Consider the following 17,927-nt stretch of genomic DNA (forward strand, 5'->3'; position numbering starts at 1 on the left):
TTGTGTGGTTTTGATATTGTTCAACAAGACTATATTCCTTCTCAAAATGTCCTTGAGTTCAGAGGTCAATAGATGCACAGTATATAGATATTCTGTTTTAAATGAGTGTTTTACTGAAAGTCATGAGGGTCAAACCATATTAAGTTTCCACAGGAGTTCTTGAATTAGTCCCTTTTCAGATACATTTATTTGAGTCTCACTTTTCCACACTGGACAATAGATTTTCAAGACTTTTGATTCTGAAATCCCCAAGAGGTGGAAACGAATAAAAACCAGCGCCAAAGTCAATGGACCTGAAAAAGCTTCCTCAGTAGCTTAGATAAACTTCTCTTGCCCTCACAATTCAGTCTGTTCCCGTTAGTCGAGCCTTGGACTAGGTGGATGTTGATTTTATGAGGTAATTCTTCAGCGCTCTAGCACTCTGTTGTGTTTTGTGCGAGACAAACCCTGGCAGTGAAAGGGAAGTAAGTCCACAGCTAGAGTGAGTCCCATGCCGTTGTTTCATTCATTCAGACCTGACACTGTCAATATCTCTTTCTCTCACAGACAGACACACACACACACTGTTTACTGCAGTAATAGACTCAGGTCAACCTCAGTTCAGGAAATAAATGGGTACAGTGTGAGACTGTGAGTAGGCTATACGTCACACTGAGTACAAGGGTACTTTTAGTACAAGGGGGCGGCAGGTAGCTTAGTGGTTAGAGCATTTGGCCAGTAAACGAAAGGGTGCTGGTACAAATACCCAAGCCGACAAGGTTAAAAATATCTGTACCCTTGAGCAAGGCACTTAACCCTAATTTTCTCCAATGGTGCCGTACTAATATGGCTGACCCTGTAAAACAACACTTAACTGCACCTATCCAGTGTATGTGACAAAACATATCTATAGTACCAGTCAACATTTTGGACACCTACTCCTTATTTATTATTTTTTATATATTTTCTACATTCATCAAATACGATAACATACATGGAATCATGTAGTAACCAAAAAAGTGTTAAACAAATCCAAATCTATTTTAGATTCTTCAAAAATAGACACCCCTTTTCTTGATGACAGTTTTGCACACTTGGCATTCTCTCAACCAGCTTCACCTGGAATGTTTTTCCAACAGTCTTGAAGGACTTCCCACAGATGCTGAGCACTTTTTGGCTGCTTTTTCTTCACTCTACGTTGCAACTCATCCCAAACCATCTCCATTGGGTTGATGTCGGGTGATTGTGGAGGCCAGGTCATCTGATGCAGCACAGCCACTCTCCTTTTTGGTAAAATAACCCGTACACACAGCCTGTTGGGTCATTGTCCTGTTGAAAAAGAAATGGTAGTCCTACTAAGTGCAAAATAGATAGGATAGTGTATCGCTTCACAATGATGTGGTAGCCATGCTGGTTAAGTCTGCCTTGAATTCTAAAGAAATCAGTGTCACCATCAAAGCACCATCACACCATGCGGAGATCCTCAGTTCACCTACTCTGCGTCTCACAAAGACACGGCGTGGCTACCACAGCATTCTGCAGCGATACGCCATCCTATCTGGTTTGCGCTTAGTGGGACAATCATTTGTTTTTCAACAGGACAATGACCCAACACACTTCCAGGCTGTGTAAGGGCTATTTTACCAAGAAGGAGAGTGATGGAGTGCTGCATCAGATGACCTGGCCTTCACCCGACGTCAACCCAATTGAGATGGTTTGGAATGAGTTGTACAGCAGAGTGAAGGAAAAGCAGCCAACAAGTGCTCAGCATATGTGGGAACTCATTCAAGACTGTTGGAAAAGCATTCCAGGTGAAGCTGTCATCAAAGCAAAGGGTGGCAACTTTGAAGAATATAAAATTATATTTTGATTTGCAAACTTTTTTTGCTTACTACATGATTCCATGTGTGTTATTTTAATAGTTTCAATGTCTTCACTAATATTCTACAGTGTAGAAAATTGTAAAAATAAAGAAAAGCCCATGAATGAGGTAGGTGTGTCTGAACTTTTGACTGGTACATCTTTTTTTTTTTTTTTTTTTTACAAGCGGGGACATATAGCTTCCAATGACTGAGCAGTTGATTGACAATATTACTGCTGATGCCAGTGCATGCATATACTCTCCCATCTGATAGTATGCTGGAGGTAGATATCTTTTCATATTTCACTTGCAGTCTGCTTTGTCTTTTCAAAGCCATTTTGCTGACTGAGATTACCCAAGTGTTGACCTGCATCAGAGCTAGAGCAGAAAAATATGTTTTGCGTCCGCTATTAAAAGTTTTGGTTATGTTGATTTATTATCAGTGCAGGAAATATAATGATAAATCAAAGGCAAGTTTAATCTCTGGCAACTTGTTTTAGGCTTTTGAATGATTTATTAATTGAATTGTCAATGTTTAAGGGAGCGTCTTTACACAACATGCCATTTGTCAGGAATGTTCTGCAGGTTACTAGAAGGGCAGGTAGTTAGGTAGCTGGAAGTTGAATATGAGAGTAGATGGCATGAATTCTCATATAGCACCCCCCTTATTCATTTTGATTTAAAAGACCAAACTGATCCTAGATCAGGGCCCATATCCACAAAGTGTGTCATATTAGGAGTGCTGATATAGGATCAGTTTTTCCTTCTAGAACATAATGGATAAAAGTTTAAGAGTCGGTGGGACCTGATCCTTTATTTGTCACGTGGCAAATACAACCGGTTTAGACCTTACTCTGAAATGCTTACTTTCAAGCCCTTAACCAACAATGAAGTTCAAGAAATGGAATTAAGAAAATATTTACTAAATACAATAAAATAGCAATAATGAGGCTATATACAGGGGGTACTGGTACCGAGTCAATGTGCAGGGGCACAGGTTAGTCGAGGTAATTTGTAAATTTAGGTAGGGGTAAAGTGATTATGCATAGATAATAAACGGGGGGGGGGGGGGTCAGTCAATATACATTGTCCTGGTGGCCATTTTGATTAATTGTTCAGCAGTCTTATGGCTTGGGGGTAGAAGCTGTTAATGATCCTTTTGGACCTATACTTGGTGCTCCGGTACTGCTGGCCGTGCGGTAGCAGAGGGAACAGTCTATGACTTGGGTGACTGGAGTGTGTGACAATTTTTGGGGGCCTTCCTCTGAGACCGCCTCGTATATAGGTCCTGGATAGAACCTTTATTTAACTAGGCTGGAATTTAACTGGATGGTAGGAAGCTTTGCCCCAGTGATGTACTGGGCCATACGCACTACCCTCTGTAGCTCCTTACGGTTGGATGCCGAACAGTTGCCATACCAGGCGGTGATGCAACCAGTGATGCTCTCTGGTGCAGCTGTAGAACTTTTTGAGGATTTGGGTACCCATGACAAATCTTTTCAGTCTCATGAGGGGGTAATAGGTTTTGTTGTGCCCTCGTCACGACTGTCTTGGTGTGCTTGGACAATGTTAGTTTGTTGGTGATGTGGACACCAAGGAACTTAACTCTCAACCCGTTCCACTACAGCTCCGTCGATGTTAATGGGGGCCTGTTCGGTCCTCCTTTTTTTTGTGTCCATTCCTACTAGATGCCTTTATGAATACTAGATGCCTTTATGAATACTAGATGCCTTTATGAATACAGGCTCAGGAATGACCTGAGCGCTTCATTTTGCCTTTAGTGATCAAACCAGATTGTAGCGTGGCAGACGAGGAAGGAGAATTCAGAAAACGCGTGTTACAAAACACGATGGCCCGTTGCTAGGGCTTAGCGAGCCATGCGAGCGTGAACGAGTGAGCAAGTTGAGCAGAAATAAGTGGCGATCTGCTAAAAGCAAGGGCAAACACCAGAGATGCACCTAACCCCCATTCAGAAGGTAGGCAACATGAACTATCTGGATGGAGAAAAAATCGGTTAAAACAACAGTGGGCACTGGTGCTGTGTAATGGGCTGATCTGAAAAAACATCCATCAAACATCTGTGATTTAGTTAGACTAAGTTAAGGTGTTATAATAATACTGTAATGAAATGAGAGGAAGTGTGGTCTGTGAAACCTCAACATTCTGGTTGGTTGGTTATATTATCATACCACTATACGGTATAATGCTATCGTTAGGATAATATTGTTGATTACACTTTGCCATAGTGTTAAGCATTTCCCAACGTCACCTATTTTGTTGACTATATCAGTCTGTTTGTATAATGATATGCTTTCCATTTTTATTGGAGGGAGATGCCACTGTCCCACATCTGGTAGCCCATATATGGAGGTGACTAGTAGCGTGTTGATATTGCTCACAAAGTAGACCACAACTGCACAAGGCTCCTGCCAAAGGATGGAGAAGGAAAACATAACGACAGCGCTCCATCTCTAAATGCTGCTGTCACTTGTGTTAGTTGTGCAGCCCCACCTGTTTTTACGTTTTCAAGGAATTACCTATAATATGCAATTCATCACTCCCCTTCTGAAGGAGACACTCCTTGACAACACTCCACAAATCTGATTTTACGACCCTCCGGTCGGCAGTCGCTAAATGATCTGTGAGCTCTGCCCACCACCACCATTTTCCCATCTGCCGTAACGAACTGCTTTGAGGCTAACGACGACTTCTGCGTTTGTCCCAAGGTCACAGCCTTTTTTCTCCTCTCCAGATATATTACATGTAGTTAGTGTTTACAATGGCGGGTCGTCTTGTTTATTCGATCATTACTATAATTGACCTCCTTGTGTCTCCAAGTACGACAGTACTGGCCTATTTTTTTGGCAAGGTTTTCTTAGGACAAACACTCACGCAGTCACCAGTGATAAATTACTCAAGTGATTGAGACCTGGGATGTGTTCACTAGGGAAATGAATTGCAGTGCTACAAAAGTGCTCAAACTACAGAGGATGAATGTGAATTCAGCGTTGTACAAGGAGAAGTATGGTCATGACAAATATCTGCGCTAAATGTACTTTACCAATTGTTACAGGGTTAATCCCTGACACCCCTTTCCTGTTACATTGTCATGAAGCCATTGGCATACATTGGCATTGGTGTACTTAACCTTATTACTATTTACTAATTTGATTGCGCGGTGTATCGGTATACTACGATCCCACTGCTTATGTATACAGTACAGTGACATTCAATACAGTGGCATCAGTCCATCATAATGTCAAGATCAGAGGCACATAATCTGAATTCATCTGAAACAGGAGCTGTGTGTTGAGATTTGTGCCCAGTAGCAATGTCTTTATGAGGAAGAGGTGGGAAGAAATTCTGACTTTTGGAAACAAATGAATGTTTAGTATACACACTGTATTTTGGCCTAACTACTATCAGTGTGTCACTAACGAACACATGGGTCACTAATTCCTGTGGTTGCAAAAAAAGTTATTTGTCCGATAATGTTAAGGCATCACACATGGGCTGCCTCGGAAGTGGACGGTGACATCTGAATTCTTGCTACGCGTGCCGTGGGTACAGCTGCCAGGGTTTCAAAGTCAACAGTCGGATCATATATCCAGGTTAGAAGTCCAACATCAACAAGTTGAGATCTAGTAACTACATTTTTTTTGTCCCACAACCCAATATTGATATCAGACAATTATTACGACCTCACCCTGTGATAAATGTGTTAGAATCAACTAGAGGTCGACCGATTTTATGATTTTTCAACACCGATACCTATTATTGGAGGACCAAAAAAAGACGTTACCGATTAATCGGGCGATTTACATTTTTTATTTATTTTATTTATTTGTAATAATGTCAATTATAACAATACTGAATGAACACTTATTTTAACTTAATATACACCATTAAAAATCCATTTAGCCTCAAATAAATAATGAAACATGTTCAATTTGGTTTAAATAATGCAAAAACAAAGTGGTGGGTAAGTAAAAGTGCAATATGTGCCATGTAAAAAAGCTAACGTTTGAGATCCTTGCTCAGAACATGAGAACCAATGAAAGTTGGTGGTTCCTTTTAACATAAGACTTCAATATTCCAAGGTAAGAGGGTTTAGGTTTGTAGTTAATATAGTATTTATAGCACTATTTCTCTCTATACCATTTGTATTTCATATACGTTTGACTATTGGATGTTCTTATAGGCACTTTAGTGTAACAGTATAGCTTCCGTCCCTCTCCTTGCCCCTACCTGGGCTCGAACCAGGAACACATCGACAACAGCCACACTCGAAGCAGCGTTACCCATGCAGAGCAAGGGGAATAACTACTCCAAGTCAGAGCGAGTGACATTTGAAACACTATTAGCGCGCACCCCGCTAACCAGCTAGCTATTTCACATCGGTTACACCAGCCATTAGGCTGATAGGCTTGAAGTCATAAACAGCGCTGTGCTTGAGAAGAGCTGCTGGCAAAACGCACGAGAGTGCTGTTTGAATGAATGCTTACGAGCCTGCTGCTGCCTACCATCGCTCAGTCAGACTGCTCTATCAAATCATAGACTTAATTATAACATAACACACAGAAATACGAGCCTTTGGTCATTAATATGGTCAAATCCGGAAACTATAATTTCAAAAACAAAATGTTTATTCTTTCAGTGAAATACGGAACCGTTCGGTATTTTATCTAACGGGTGGCATCCCTAAGTCTAAATATTCTTGTTACATTGCACAACCTTCAATGTTATGTCATAATTACGTACAATTCTGGCAAATTAGTTCGCAATGTGGGGTGGCAGGGTAGCCTAGTGGTTAGAGCGTTGGACTAGTAACCAGAAGGTTGCAAGTTCAAACCCCTGAGCTGACAAGGTACAAATATGTCGTTCTGCCCCTGAACAGGCAGTTAACCCACTGTTCCTAGGCAGTCATTGAAAATAAGAATGTGTTCTTAACTGACTTGCCTAGTTAAATAAAGGTTAAAAAAATAAAATACCCTGACTCTGCGTGCAATGAACGCAAGAGAAGTGACACATTTTCACCTGGTTAATATTGCCTGCTAACCTGGATTTCTTTTAGCTAAATATGCAGGTTTAAAAATATATACTTCTGTGTATTGATTTTAAGAAAGGCATTGGTGTTTATGGCTAGGTATAGTCGTCCAACGATTGTGCTTTTTTCGCAAATGGGCTTTTGTTAAATCATCCCCCAGCGTTACATCGATTTGTATACAACGCAGGACACGCTAGATAAACTAGTAATATCATCAACCATGTGTAGTTATAACTAGTGATTATGATTGATTGATTTTTTTATAAGATAAGTTTAATGCTAGCTAGCAACTTACCTTGGCTTCTACTGCATTCGCGTAACAGGCAGGCTCCTCGTGGAGTGTAAACAAGAGGCAGGTGGTTAGAGCGTTGGACTAGTTAACTCTAAGTTTGCAAGATTGGATCCCCCGAGCAGACAAGGTGAAAATCTGTCGTTCTGCCCCGTTCCTAGTCGGTCATTGAAAATAAGAATGTCTTCTTAACTGACCTACCTTTTTTTTTAAACGGCAAAATTGGCGCCCAAAAATACTGATCCGATTGTTATGAAAACTTGAAATCGGCCCTAATTAATCGGCCATTCCGATTAATCGGTCGACCTCTAGAATCAACAGCCAGTGACGGTCTTAAAATTCAGTCTGAAATTCTATAAAATAAAAAAGACCATCTGAAGTATGGTTTGATGTGATTTGAAATGCATCTGAGGTATTGGGAAGTTCGGGAAAACATCAGGGAAGATCATCACGCAATAATTGTGTGATCTGTGTAGAAAATAACATTACTTTTCAATTTGATACATCCAATTGGCGACAGATTTTCATGCGAATACTCTTAAAATCTGCATAAAACAATGTGAATTTTCCCAACAGAGACGTTTCCACCAAATTGACTTGTTGCATATTAAAGGCTGTGAATGATGTAGTTCACATAAAACTAACTTTTGTGGTAAAATTCCCATGTACCAAATAAAAAACACAAGTTAAATGGATATCCATTGCATTTTCAACTCTACTGTCTTGTCACTAAAATTTTGCGCTATAAACTATAGCAAATGTGCCCACTCTGGTTTTATTATTGACAAAAGAGCAAGATTATTTGTATGTGTCAAACGGAAGCCAAGCATCGATCATCCTGACACCAGAAAAAGACCCTTGATATTTATTGAAAAAGAGGATGAAGCTCATCACTGTGCATTTTCACCACCCTGTGAAGTATATCATAACTTATTTCATCAGTAGCCTAATAAACTGCATGCTTTCCCAAGTTGTAGTGGGAGGACCACACATATCATCACGTGACTTCGATATGATGAATATAATAATCAATATTTGCACATAAAAGCGTTTCCACTGCCATTTCTCGCATAATTCATTTTACAAGAACGAAAAGATCCCACCTTGTCTTATTGATTTGTTTTGTGGACATTTGTAAAGTTTAGAGTAACATTAGCTGTTTCCATCAGGCCTGTCATGATTTTTATCAGACATGTACTTACTGGTTGGAAACCTGATTCATGTAGCAGATATAGTATCACAAGCTGTTTTAGCCTTCTGACTGTAGAAGAGACATGCATGTTGCTGGTGGAAAGCTGGTCTAGTCGTAATGCCGCAGCCTCTGGCATACATAGATGTTGGGCATACGTTTAATCTGGCCTACTCCCCTTTGATACAACCTTTCTATCGTTCCACACCTTGATGCTCTATCTGTTCAATAAAATACATATTTTTTAAAACTGACACGGGTTTGTTGTTCTCCACCCATGTTACATTCTTACAGCACACTTCTGTGGAGGGCTACCAGGAGCCCCCGGCCCCGCCGGCTAAGTCGGGGAGTCGGCACAGCCTGCCGAGATGTCGGAACTCTGTGGCGTCCACGACAGAGGAGCAGCCACACATCGGGAACTACCGGCTGCTCAAGACCATTGGCAAGGGGAACTTTGCCAAAGTCAAGCTGGCCCGGCATATACTCACAGGACGAGAGGTACGTTTCCTCCATTATGAATTTGTTGCTGTCATTTACTGAACTGTAGTGTTTTTTTAAATAAATTTTTCCTTTATTTAACTAGGCAAGTCAGTTAAGAACAAATTCTTATTTTCAATGACAGCCTCAGAACGGAATGACATATTTTCACCTTGTCAACTCGGGGATTTGACCTTTCGGTTACAAGTCCAGTACATAATTACAAATAATTATAAAATCAGATAATATTTGACTATAACATAATAATTTCAAACCTTGCTTTACATTTCTATACAAATCACATACATACATTGGATTGGGGCGGCAGGTAGCCTAGTGGTTAGAACACTCTAACCACTAGGCTACCTGCCGCCCCAATCCAATGTATGTATGTGATTTGTATAGAAATGTAAAGCAAGGTTTGAAATTATTATGTTTTAGTCAAATATTATCTGATTTTATAATTATTTGTAATTATGTTCCAGCCCCCTGACCAACCGCTTAAGAAACAATCTGCCCTCAGCTGAATCTAATTGGTGATCCCTGTTCTAAGAGGCCACGTTGAGTCTATTTCTTTATTTTAAATACCTAAACAGGAAATAACCCAGTTGTCCTTCTTTCAAATTGGTCTCGCGCGTGGTATGTTAAGTTTGACCTTGTTGAAAATTGCATGTGTCTTGTTTGGTACCCACACAGACATATTTAGACATTGGATTCATGCCAATAGCTTGGCGATTACATGTAAGAACAACAGAGGTCTGAAGTTCTTAAAGTTTACATTGTTTGCATGTCCAAATTTCTCTGGATGTTTGGTTTCTGGGCTCAACAAGACTGAGAGAAGAGGGAATCTTGTGAACTACAGTACCAAAGTCCTGTCCCACATCTCTATGAAAACAATGTTAAAGGAAAATGTATGGTTTTTTTCTGACCTTAAATGTAGTTTGGTATTGTAGTCTTTGGTATTGTAGATCCAGTCTATGCCCTCTAACTCAAAGGAATTTAAAAAGATGAGCACCAAATAAGATCAGAAATGATATGATGCTTATCTTTTCATTTTGGATTGCCACAACAGGTGGGATGTGGATTTATCAACATCGGACCACTTTTAGTCTGAAAACATCTGACACTTTGGTTTTGGAGTGAACTGTCCCTTTAAAACAAGGAAGTGAAATGTCCCTTTTAAAGTGGAACTGACAGCGTTTGAACTATGTTTCAGATATGAAACAAACAATCATATCAGTCAAAAATATCAAATTCCCAGTTTATGCTACAAAATCTACTTTATAATAGGTTTTAAACGTAGGTTCTATTTGACTCTACATTTCATGACGTACACTAAGGCATTGTTGGCAGAAAAGAATGATGCAGTTTAATGCATGATTAATATAATTCCCCAATACATTTCTTGGTAGTCCAAAAAATATTGCTACCAGGTTGTAAATCACAGCTGACCTGGTACATTGTTTGTGGGATGCACTTTTTCAGTTTCCATTACTCAATATTTTGGAAAAAAATTGACAAATGTAACTAAGTCTGGGAATGACAATACAATCTAGCAAGGGCAATGATCACAAGTCTGATTTCAGAGCCCTCTCGTCTGAGTAAGACCAATACCTGATGAATTTACGAACGCGCAACACCTGCTGAATATGGCCGGTGTCAGTAAACAGGCCAAAAAAGTAATAGTCCCGAATGCTCTAGATAACATGTAAACAGCCTAGCTAATCATGGTCAGAGTGAGGTGTTCTCTCATTTGTCTGGAAGTCGCAAGCTAGCCAACCTTAGCCAGTTAGCTTGGGTGCTTGGTTGCAGGCAAGCTGCACAAGGACGAGTAGGCTACAATTCCCATCATTTATCAGTGCAATTTTGAAGGCCAACTAGCTGAAAAAGTTTGAGAGGGTTTATCAAATGTTCCTTCGTTAGATTTAAGCTCATCTTGCTCTGGCTAGCATTAGTTGTTGATATGTGTAACTGAGGGATAGCGAGCCTACCTTTTTTCATGGTTGTTTGATCAATAGGACTGTAAAGTTAACAAATGTAAGAAGACTCCCGTGGTATTGATATATTTGCCAAAATCCATTCCGGTGTATTTTGTGGCTTTTGCCTAATGCGTTCTAATGATCTAAAAATATACTTCAGACTAAAGTTGCAACTCCTTTTAAACACACATCCAGTTCAAAGTGAATGATGGCAGGCCTGTGTGGCAAAATAGCTTGTTTGCATAAAGGCATACTGTAGTTACATTTGACATTTTAGTCATTCAGCATACGCTCTTACAGTATTGAGTAGGGCTGTTACGGTGACCTATTACCCCCACACCGGCGGTCATGATGGCAGTCAAATTCTCCAAGCTCTGATGCCGCTGGTGGTCATTGGTAGCCTACCAAACTTGCTAACTTCCTGGTACTCGGCACTCTATTGTCCCTCTAATCACTCTGACATCAATACAAAAGTAATCAAAAATCTAATCAAACACTTCATGAGAGCCAATGAGCTCATGTTGCACAACATTTCTACAGGCTATGCAATTGCGTGAGAAAACGGTGAATGATGGCCTCTTAAAAAGAGGAGCCCATCAGCTTTCTATAGGCTAGGCCTACTATATTTATTTCTCAACTTTCCCAATATTAAGCACATTGCTTCTCTTTACAACAGGAGTATGGACTACATGGGTTGGCATGAAAATGAACTGTGGGCAAAGTGTCCTCCATTCGCTATTTAAGTGCGTAGATGACGTGGATTTTTTCCCCCTGCCCGTGTTTTGAGACCGGTGCATGACAGTTGTCTATTCTAAATCAAAACTAACGTCATACATATATTATTTAGTATATGTAAAGATGAGGTTAAATCAAGAATAGTCTGATGGGTGACAATATTAGCCTATCACTTGTGAATGATGCCCAATTTGACACTTTTTCAAATCGTAGTCACACACCACATGTAGCCTAGCCCATAGGCCTATATGTTTTAAGGTGGCCAAATAACTTACTAAAATGATACACATTAATCCGCTTTACACCGAGTGTAGTCTCTAACTGGCCAACATATGCAGCACATGAGTTTTGGGGAAGAATTATCACCATAAAAATGAACTTTTTTTTATTTATCACATTTCTGTTTTTTGATGCTAGTGGTTGTATTAATTTGGGATCTATTGCATCCCAGAACTGTCCCAGACTATGTTTGGAAGATTTATTTTGTACTATGGGGGATAGTAGATTGAAATTGGCTAGAGCTTTTGCTGTGCGTTAGGCCTACTCCTCTTTTTGGCTGACGAAAATAAAATTACAGCTCTTCCCATCTTCAATATGCAGTTGCGTCCCCATTGTGTCGGTCTTCACTTGTAGCCTGTGAGAGAGACCAGATCACGTGACTGAGAGCCAGGTGAGTGAGCGGTGCTTCAGCATGCAGCCCGGAGAAGGGAATTGGGGGATGCGGCCGGGAAATTTGAGGCATTATCAAGTGATTGTCAAATTGTGAAAGACAGACTGATGAAGTGTGTACAGCCTGAGCAAAACAACAAATGCAGAGCTCGTGCTTTCATGCGACTTTTTTCAAATCATTAGACTCGACATGCAGTCTTAGAATCTATTAAAAACCGAACACACAGCCCAACATTTGTATCACAACTATAGTTACAGAACTCTGAATGAAGCATATAGGAGTAGCTGTTTCTTTGTTAACCGCTCAACACAGAATAGCCACGTGAGCACTCAAGTTATTTGGAGAAAACATCCTTTCTAGTTTATTCAGCTATGTTCAATCGTTTTCTTCATTCTATAAAATAATGCCACGGTATTCTAAGCAAATCGTGTCTGCTAAATGAGCTAGTGTAGCCCACAGCCATATGGCATAGCAAGATCAGGGCATGAAGACAACTCAGAGTATGCTATTCTGTTCTTGCTCTTCATATCATGTTTCTTTAGACCTGTTTTTAAATATCATTTATGGATTTATTGTGATGGTGTAGGCTATATCAAATGGTCTTATTAGACTTTTTAAATGTAGGTGTTCCAAAAGTCTGCTATCCTAAATGTGTTTGTTAATGAACGGTCAATTAACGTGAGACCGGCAGTTATTTGCTTGACAATCACCAACTCACAAAATGTCATGACCGCCACAGCCCTAGTAGTGAGTGCATACATTTTCATATTTTTTGATGTTGTACTGGTCCCCGATGGGAATAAAACCCACAAGCGTTACAAGCGCTATGCTCTACCAACTTAGCCAACTGGCTATGGTGCACTGTTCTGCATAGACTCCGATCCTGGACGAGACAGATGTTTATTTATTGTCCAAACGCACATCCGCTTTCTCACTCTAAATTGCTATAGATTTATTTTTAATGCCTTAGTATATGTAATTCCCAAACATTCTAAGAATGTATGAAAATGTGAAAATTCCCATATCTAAGTGGTCGCTTGTCAGAACCTAAAATAAATCAAATGTGTCTTCTTGGGGGTGTATATGAAACAGATTTGAATACAATTTGATGTTGCTAAAATGCTGTCAGCCACTTTAAGACAAATCAAGAGTTAACAAGATATGGCTGCACTGGTTGCCCTCATCACCCATCGACCTCAACCACTCAACAATTCTCTTTCAGTGTTGGCCAAGACCTCAGCGCAGTTTTAAAAAGTCTACTCTTGAAATGGAAATAACTTTGGCTGGGTACTCTGACCCAGCATGAGCCACAGTATAGGTTCAATTATTGATGCAATGTACGTCAGGACTCGCACCAGAGTGTTGAGTGAGAGAGGTTGTTACGTGTGAATTCAAACATTCCGGTATGCCTACTCCAAGATTGCCTGATAGGATGCGAATGCTTATGCTGTTTCTACCCAGTAATGGTGAGCAATTTACATACCCATATTTCAGGAGAGGCTGTTTTTTTGCAAGGGAGGCCAATTCTACGGTGCCTTTGATTTGCGTTGTGCTAGTGTCATCTCCTATCCCGAAAATGATTGCGTGTTGATTATAGTGATTATGGTTAATTGTAGTCTCGGGGACTGATGCAACCTTTTCTCAGTGACGCTTCAAAATGATCTATGGCACACTGGGTTGTAAAAGAGAAGAATTTCATATGCGTCATTTAAAGGCACAGTCTGTAACTTTCACCTCAAGTGCAGCTGCAGCCCTTCTGACCGGTTTTTAATCTGTGCGGGTGGATCTGGACAAATGGAACTGCCAGTTAGTTATTGTATGTCTTTTAAATTACGCTCTTGCTGATGAGTTTGTACACCAACACAGGCCCAAATAAATCTACTTATTCCACCCCTAAATTCCACTTTCAAGCAGAGAATGTTTTGCACCAGGAGGACAAAACAGCAGAACTGCACCAGCTCAAATTTGAACCAACTGTCCTAAAAGCAGCCACAGTCAAATTAAGGAGTGTCGCTTTAACTGTTGGACCATAACTTCTCTCTTTTGTCATTGTGTGTTGGTGTGTGTGCGTTCAAATGACATTCTCAAACTGTCCTCCTTTCAAAACATAAATCAGTTTGTGCATTTGCAGCCTCCATAACAGGGACAGAGTTTTTTTCTATTTTGTTTCGCCAGCAGACAAGCAAGAATTGGGCCTGAATAGATTTTCAATTTTGAGCTCGAGTTACCAACCCAAGGCTGTCGAATCTGCACTCTGGTGACTTGATCCTTCTGTTCTGAGGAAAGCACACCTCGGGTGGTGCTAACCAGGATGCTAAATTACCATTTAATCATAACTTTCTGTCTGTCCTAAATGGCACCTTATTCCCTATATAGTGCGCTACTTTTGACCAGGGCCCATAAGGCGCTGGTCAAAAGTAGTGCACTATACATGGAAAAGGGTGCCATTTGCAACACACCTCTCTCAGAAGCTCCTCAAACTTCGTTAAACATTTACATTTACATTTACATTTAAGTCATTTAGCAGACGCTCTTATCCAGAGCGACTTACAAATTAAACCTGGGTTAGGATAGAGGATCAAAACGTTCCATTGTCAACACAAAATGGGTGCTGTCACAGAGCTTTGGCCGGATGTGATTGGTGTGTAAAGTCTATTTCTTGTTTGTCTCCACTCCCGTAGGTTGCCGTGAAGATAATAGACAAAACACAGTTGAACCCCACTAGTCTACAGAAGGTAAGGCCTCACATTCAAACAACTCTTTCTCTCTCTCTCTCTCCCTTTTTCTATTCTCTTCCTCCCCTCTCTTGCTCTCTCTGTTAAACACAGTCTATGATGGGTGAGCACACAGATCAGATGATGATATCAATACAACCTCCCTTTTGAGTTTTGCGTCAGACACCGGATGAGATTGTGTATGAGGGACCAGAGCCACACGGGCCATGTTCGTGAACTTTTGCTGAGACCATTGGTTTAAACCATTGGTCTTAAATGGCTAACTGCTAGCTTTTTTCATAGGCCAACCTGGCAAAATTAGCCACGGTGCTGGGGCCGACTAGCTGAGCAGATAATTATATCCAGTATCTAAGTCCTTATCAGCCAATTAAAATTGTCGACGTAGCTGGACCTGATCCCAACACTTTTTCACTAAAGCATCCTTACCAGAAATCCACTGCACGTTCTGATAATCAAATTAACTACATCACGTGCAAATATGTGTCTTGACAATTAACTCAGTGAATGGTGCCTAGTTCCATTTACGCTGTGATTTTGGATCCCCCATGGGGTGCTAATATTTATTTTGAAATGTGGAATAACATTCATCGAGGTATTGTGTTGAGAGAAAAAAAAATCTGTCATCACCATGCAAAATGTAAGATTTGGAATGAATTCCATAAGGGATTTTCAGCCTTGTTCACAAACACATTGCTAGGACCTAATAATCCTATTGCATGGATGTGTATACCTAAATGTAGGCCTACATCATTTTATATGCATTGTTGTTATAAGTATCTCCTTCGTCACATATACACATATTTGACTTGAGGACCAGCAGTGGAGTGGTAATTCCTTAAATAAAAATAAAAACTTGCTCCGTAAAGTGATTTGAACTCTCAGCCATTGAACTTTGAGGCAACTGTCTTAGTGGACTATGCCACCAAATAGTCATAATGGTCAGGAGAAAATACAACCGTTGATAAGATCTCCAACATCTTCCATCTTTTTATGAAGGATGTAGATACGAATAGAAATGCATAATCCTCTTAAAAAAAGTAAGAACAATCTTGCAAAAGCACAATATTTGGTATATATGCGGAAACGTTCCTTACTGCCTTTTGAATGTTGTGTAACATCAGTACAGTAGCCTGGTCAAGGAAGCATCATTCAAAATACACTGAGTTTGAAAAACATTAGGAGCACCTGCTTTCCATGACACAGACCAGGTGAAAGCTATGATCCCTTATTGCTGTCACATGTTAAATCCACTTCATTCAGTGTAGATGAAGGGGAGAAGCTTGGTTAAAGAAGGAATTTTAAGCCTTGAGACATGGATAGTGTATGTGTGCCAGTAACCACGTTTCCATCCAACCATTTCACGTGGATAAATGACCGGTTTGAGTGTGTCAAGATCTGCAACGCTTCTGGGTTTTTCACTCAACAGTTTCCCGTGTGTATCAAGAATGGTACACCACCCAAAAGACATCCAGCCAACTTGGCACATTTAGGGGAAGCATTGGAGTCTACATGGGCCAGCATCCCTGTGGAATGCTTTTGACACCTTGTAGACTCCATGCCCTGACGAATTGAGGCTGTTTTGAAGGAAAAGGCGGTGCAACTCAATATTAGGAAGGAGTTCCTAATGTTTTGTACACTGTATTAGCACACTCCACTTACCAAGACCATTGGTAGCAAACAAAAACCAAGCAGTTGTCATGCATGACTGTTAGTCGCTTTGGATAAAAGCATCTGATAAACTATCCAACTAATATATGCCATTTAACTATCTCCCTCTAGTGGCCAAGTTGACCTGTTTAACAAATGCAATTGGATAGTGTCTACCATTTAAGGTCTTTGATAGGTTGATTGTTTTTTTTATTACCAGATGTAGTCATCTGCTCAGCTGGCCATCCCCAGAATCGTGGCTAATTTTGCCAGGTTGGCCTATGAGAAAAGTTGGCATCTTGCCATTTAAAACCAATGGTTTTAGCAAAGGTTCACGAGTATGGCCTCCCTAGGATTCAGCAAACCTTCCTCCATTTAGGCTCCAAGCCTTCCATAATAGCAACAATATGATAAGGATTCTAATTGGATAGTGATGTCACATGACTTTTGATGCCAATGTGCTGCCAATGTGAATGCAATGAATGCTTATTACCTTTGATACAGCGCTTCCCTTGGTTCGGAGATGTGGTTGGGCCTGTGGCTGGGCCTTATGATGTTAAGAGCAACCTTGTGTCTAGGTCTGATAGGAGGGGCTTAACTGTAGATAATCTGGGTTTGGTGGAATAGGATTGAGTTGCACCTAGACACTGATCTAAAATCAGTTTAGCCTTTTTTCGCCCCCTAATGGTTAAAGGTATGACTGGGGGAGGGTAAGCTGGTCCCTAGATCAGTTGTTAAGGGAAACTTCTACCTACAGCGTCAAACTGCACCCTCGCTAGATCCCTTCCAGCATAAGTATTTTAAAATGTTGTCCTGTGTTTTTGAAACGTAACACATCTGCGACACCTGCAAGACCTTTCTCTTTCCAGGAACTTAGCTGTGACACAACAACCTGAACCCAAATCTTCTGACAGTCCTCCATTTCAAACCCAGAGCTTGTTTGTGAGCTCGATCAGTGGTCTCGGGGGAAGTGCGCTCGGTTCACTGGAAATATGAGCCTGAACCGGGAGACAGAAGCATACCAGGTTTCCTCTTTTTACATTGAAATCCAAACACCAAAAATCCCCTAGATACAGCTTTAGCAGGCTATGTCATCTGGTGTGGCCTGGGGAATGAAACATTGGTCATTACAATACCATTATTATAGGTTTACATGCAGAGGGCTCCTAGCAACGCACACAAAGAAACCCAAGAATTTCTGGGATTGCTGAACTGTAATTTCATAAACTAGCGATTTACCGATTTAGCGAGTAAGTCATACATTTATCTAAAATGTACAATGATTTTGTTGGGGGGAAACGACCAAGGGACATGTTATT

General features: G+C 40.5%; 1 protein-coding gene across 6 annotated transcripts in view; it reads left to right on the plus strand.

Annotated features, from left to right (window-relative positions):
* LOC115142651 (serine/threonine-protein kinase MARK1-like) overlaps nucleotides 1–17,927 on the plus strand; it is an 82,489-nt gene that overhangs the window by 14,818 nt on the left and 49,744 nt on the right. For all 6 annotated transcript variants that reach the window (XM_029682266.2, XM_029682268.2, XM_029682269.2 and 3 more), the window contains exons 2-3: nucleotides 8,660–8,863; nucleotides 14,908–14,961. In XM_029682266.2, coding sequence (XP_029538126.1) covers nucleotides 8,660–8,863; nucleotides 14,908–14,961 — 258 coding nt within the window. The remainder of the gene's footprint in view (nucleotides 1–8,659; nucleotides 8,864–14,907; nucleotides 14,962–17,927) is intronic.

This window comes from Oncorhynchus nerka, linkage group LG15 (genome assembly GCF_034236695.1).
Source record: "Oncorhynchus nerka isolate Pitt River linkage group LG15, Oner_Uvic_2.0, whole genome shotgun sequence".
Taxonomy (NCBI): domain Eukaryota; kingdom Metazoa; phylum Chordata; class Actinopteri; order Salmoniformes; family Salmonidae; genus Oncorhynchus; species Oncorhynchus nerka.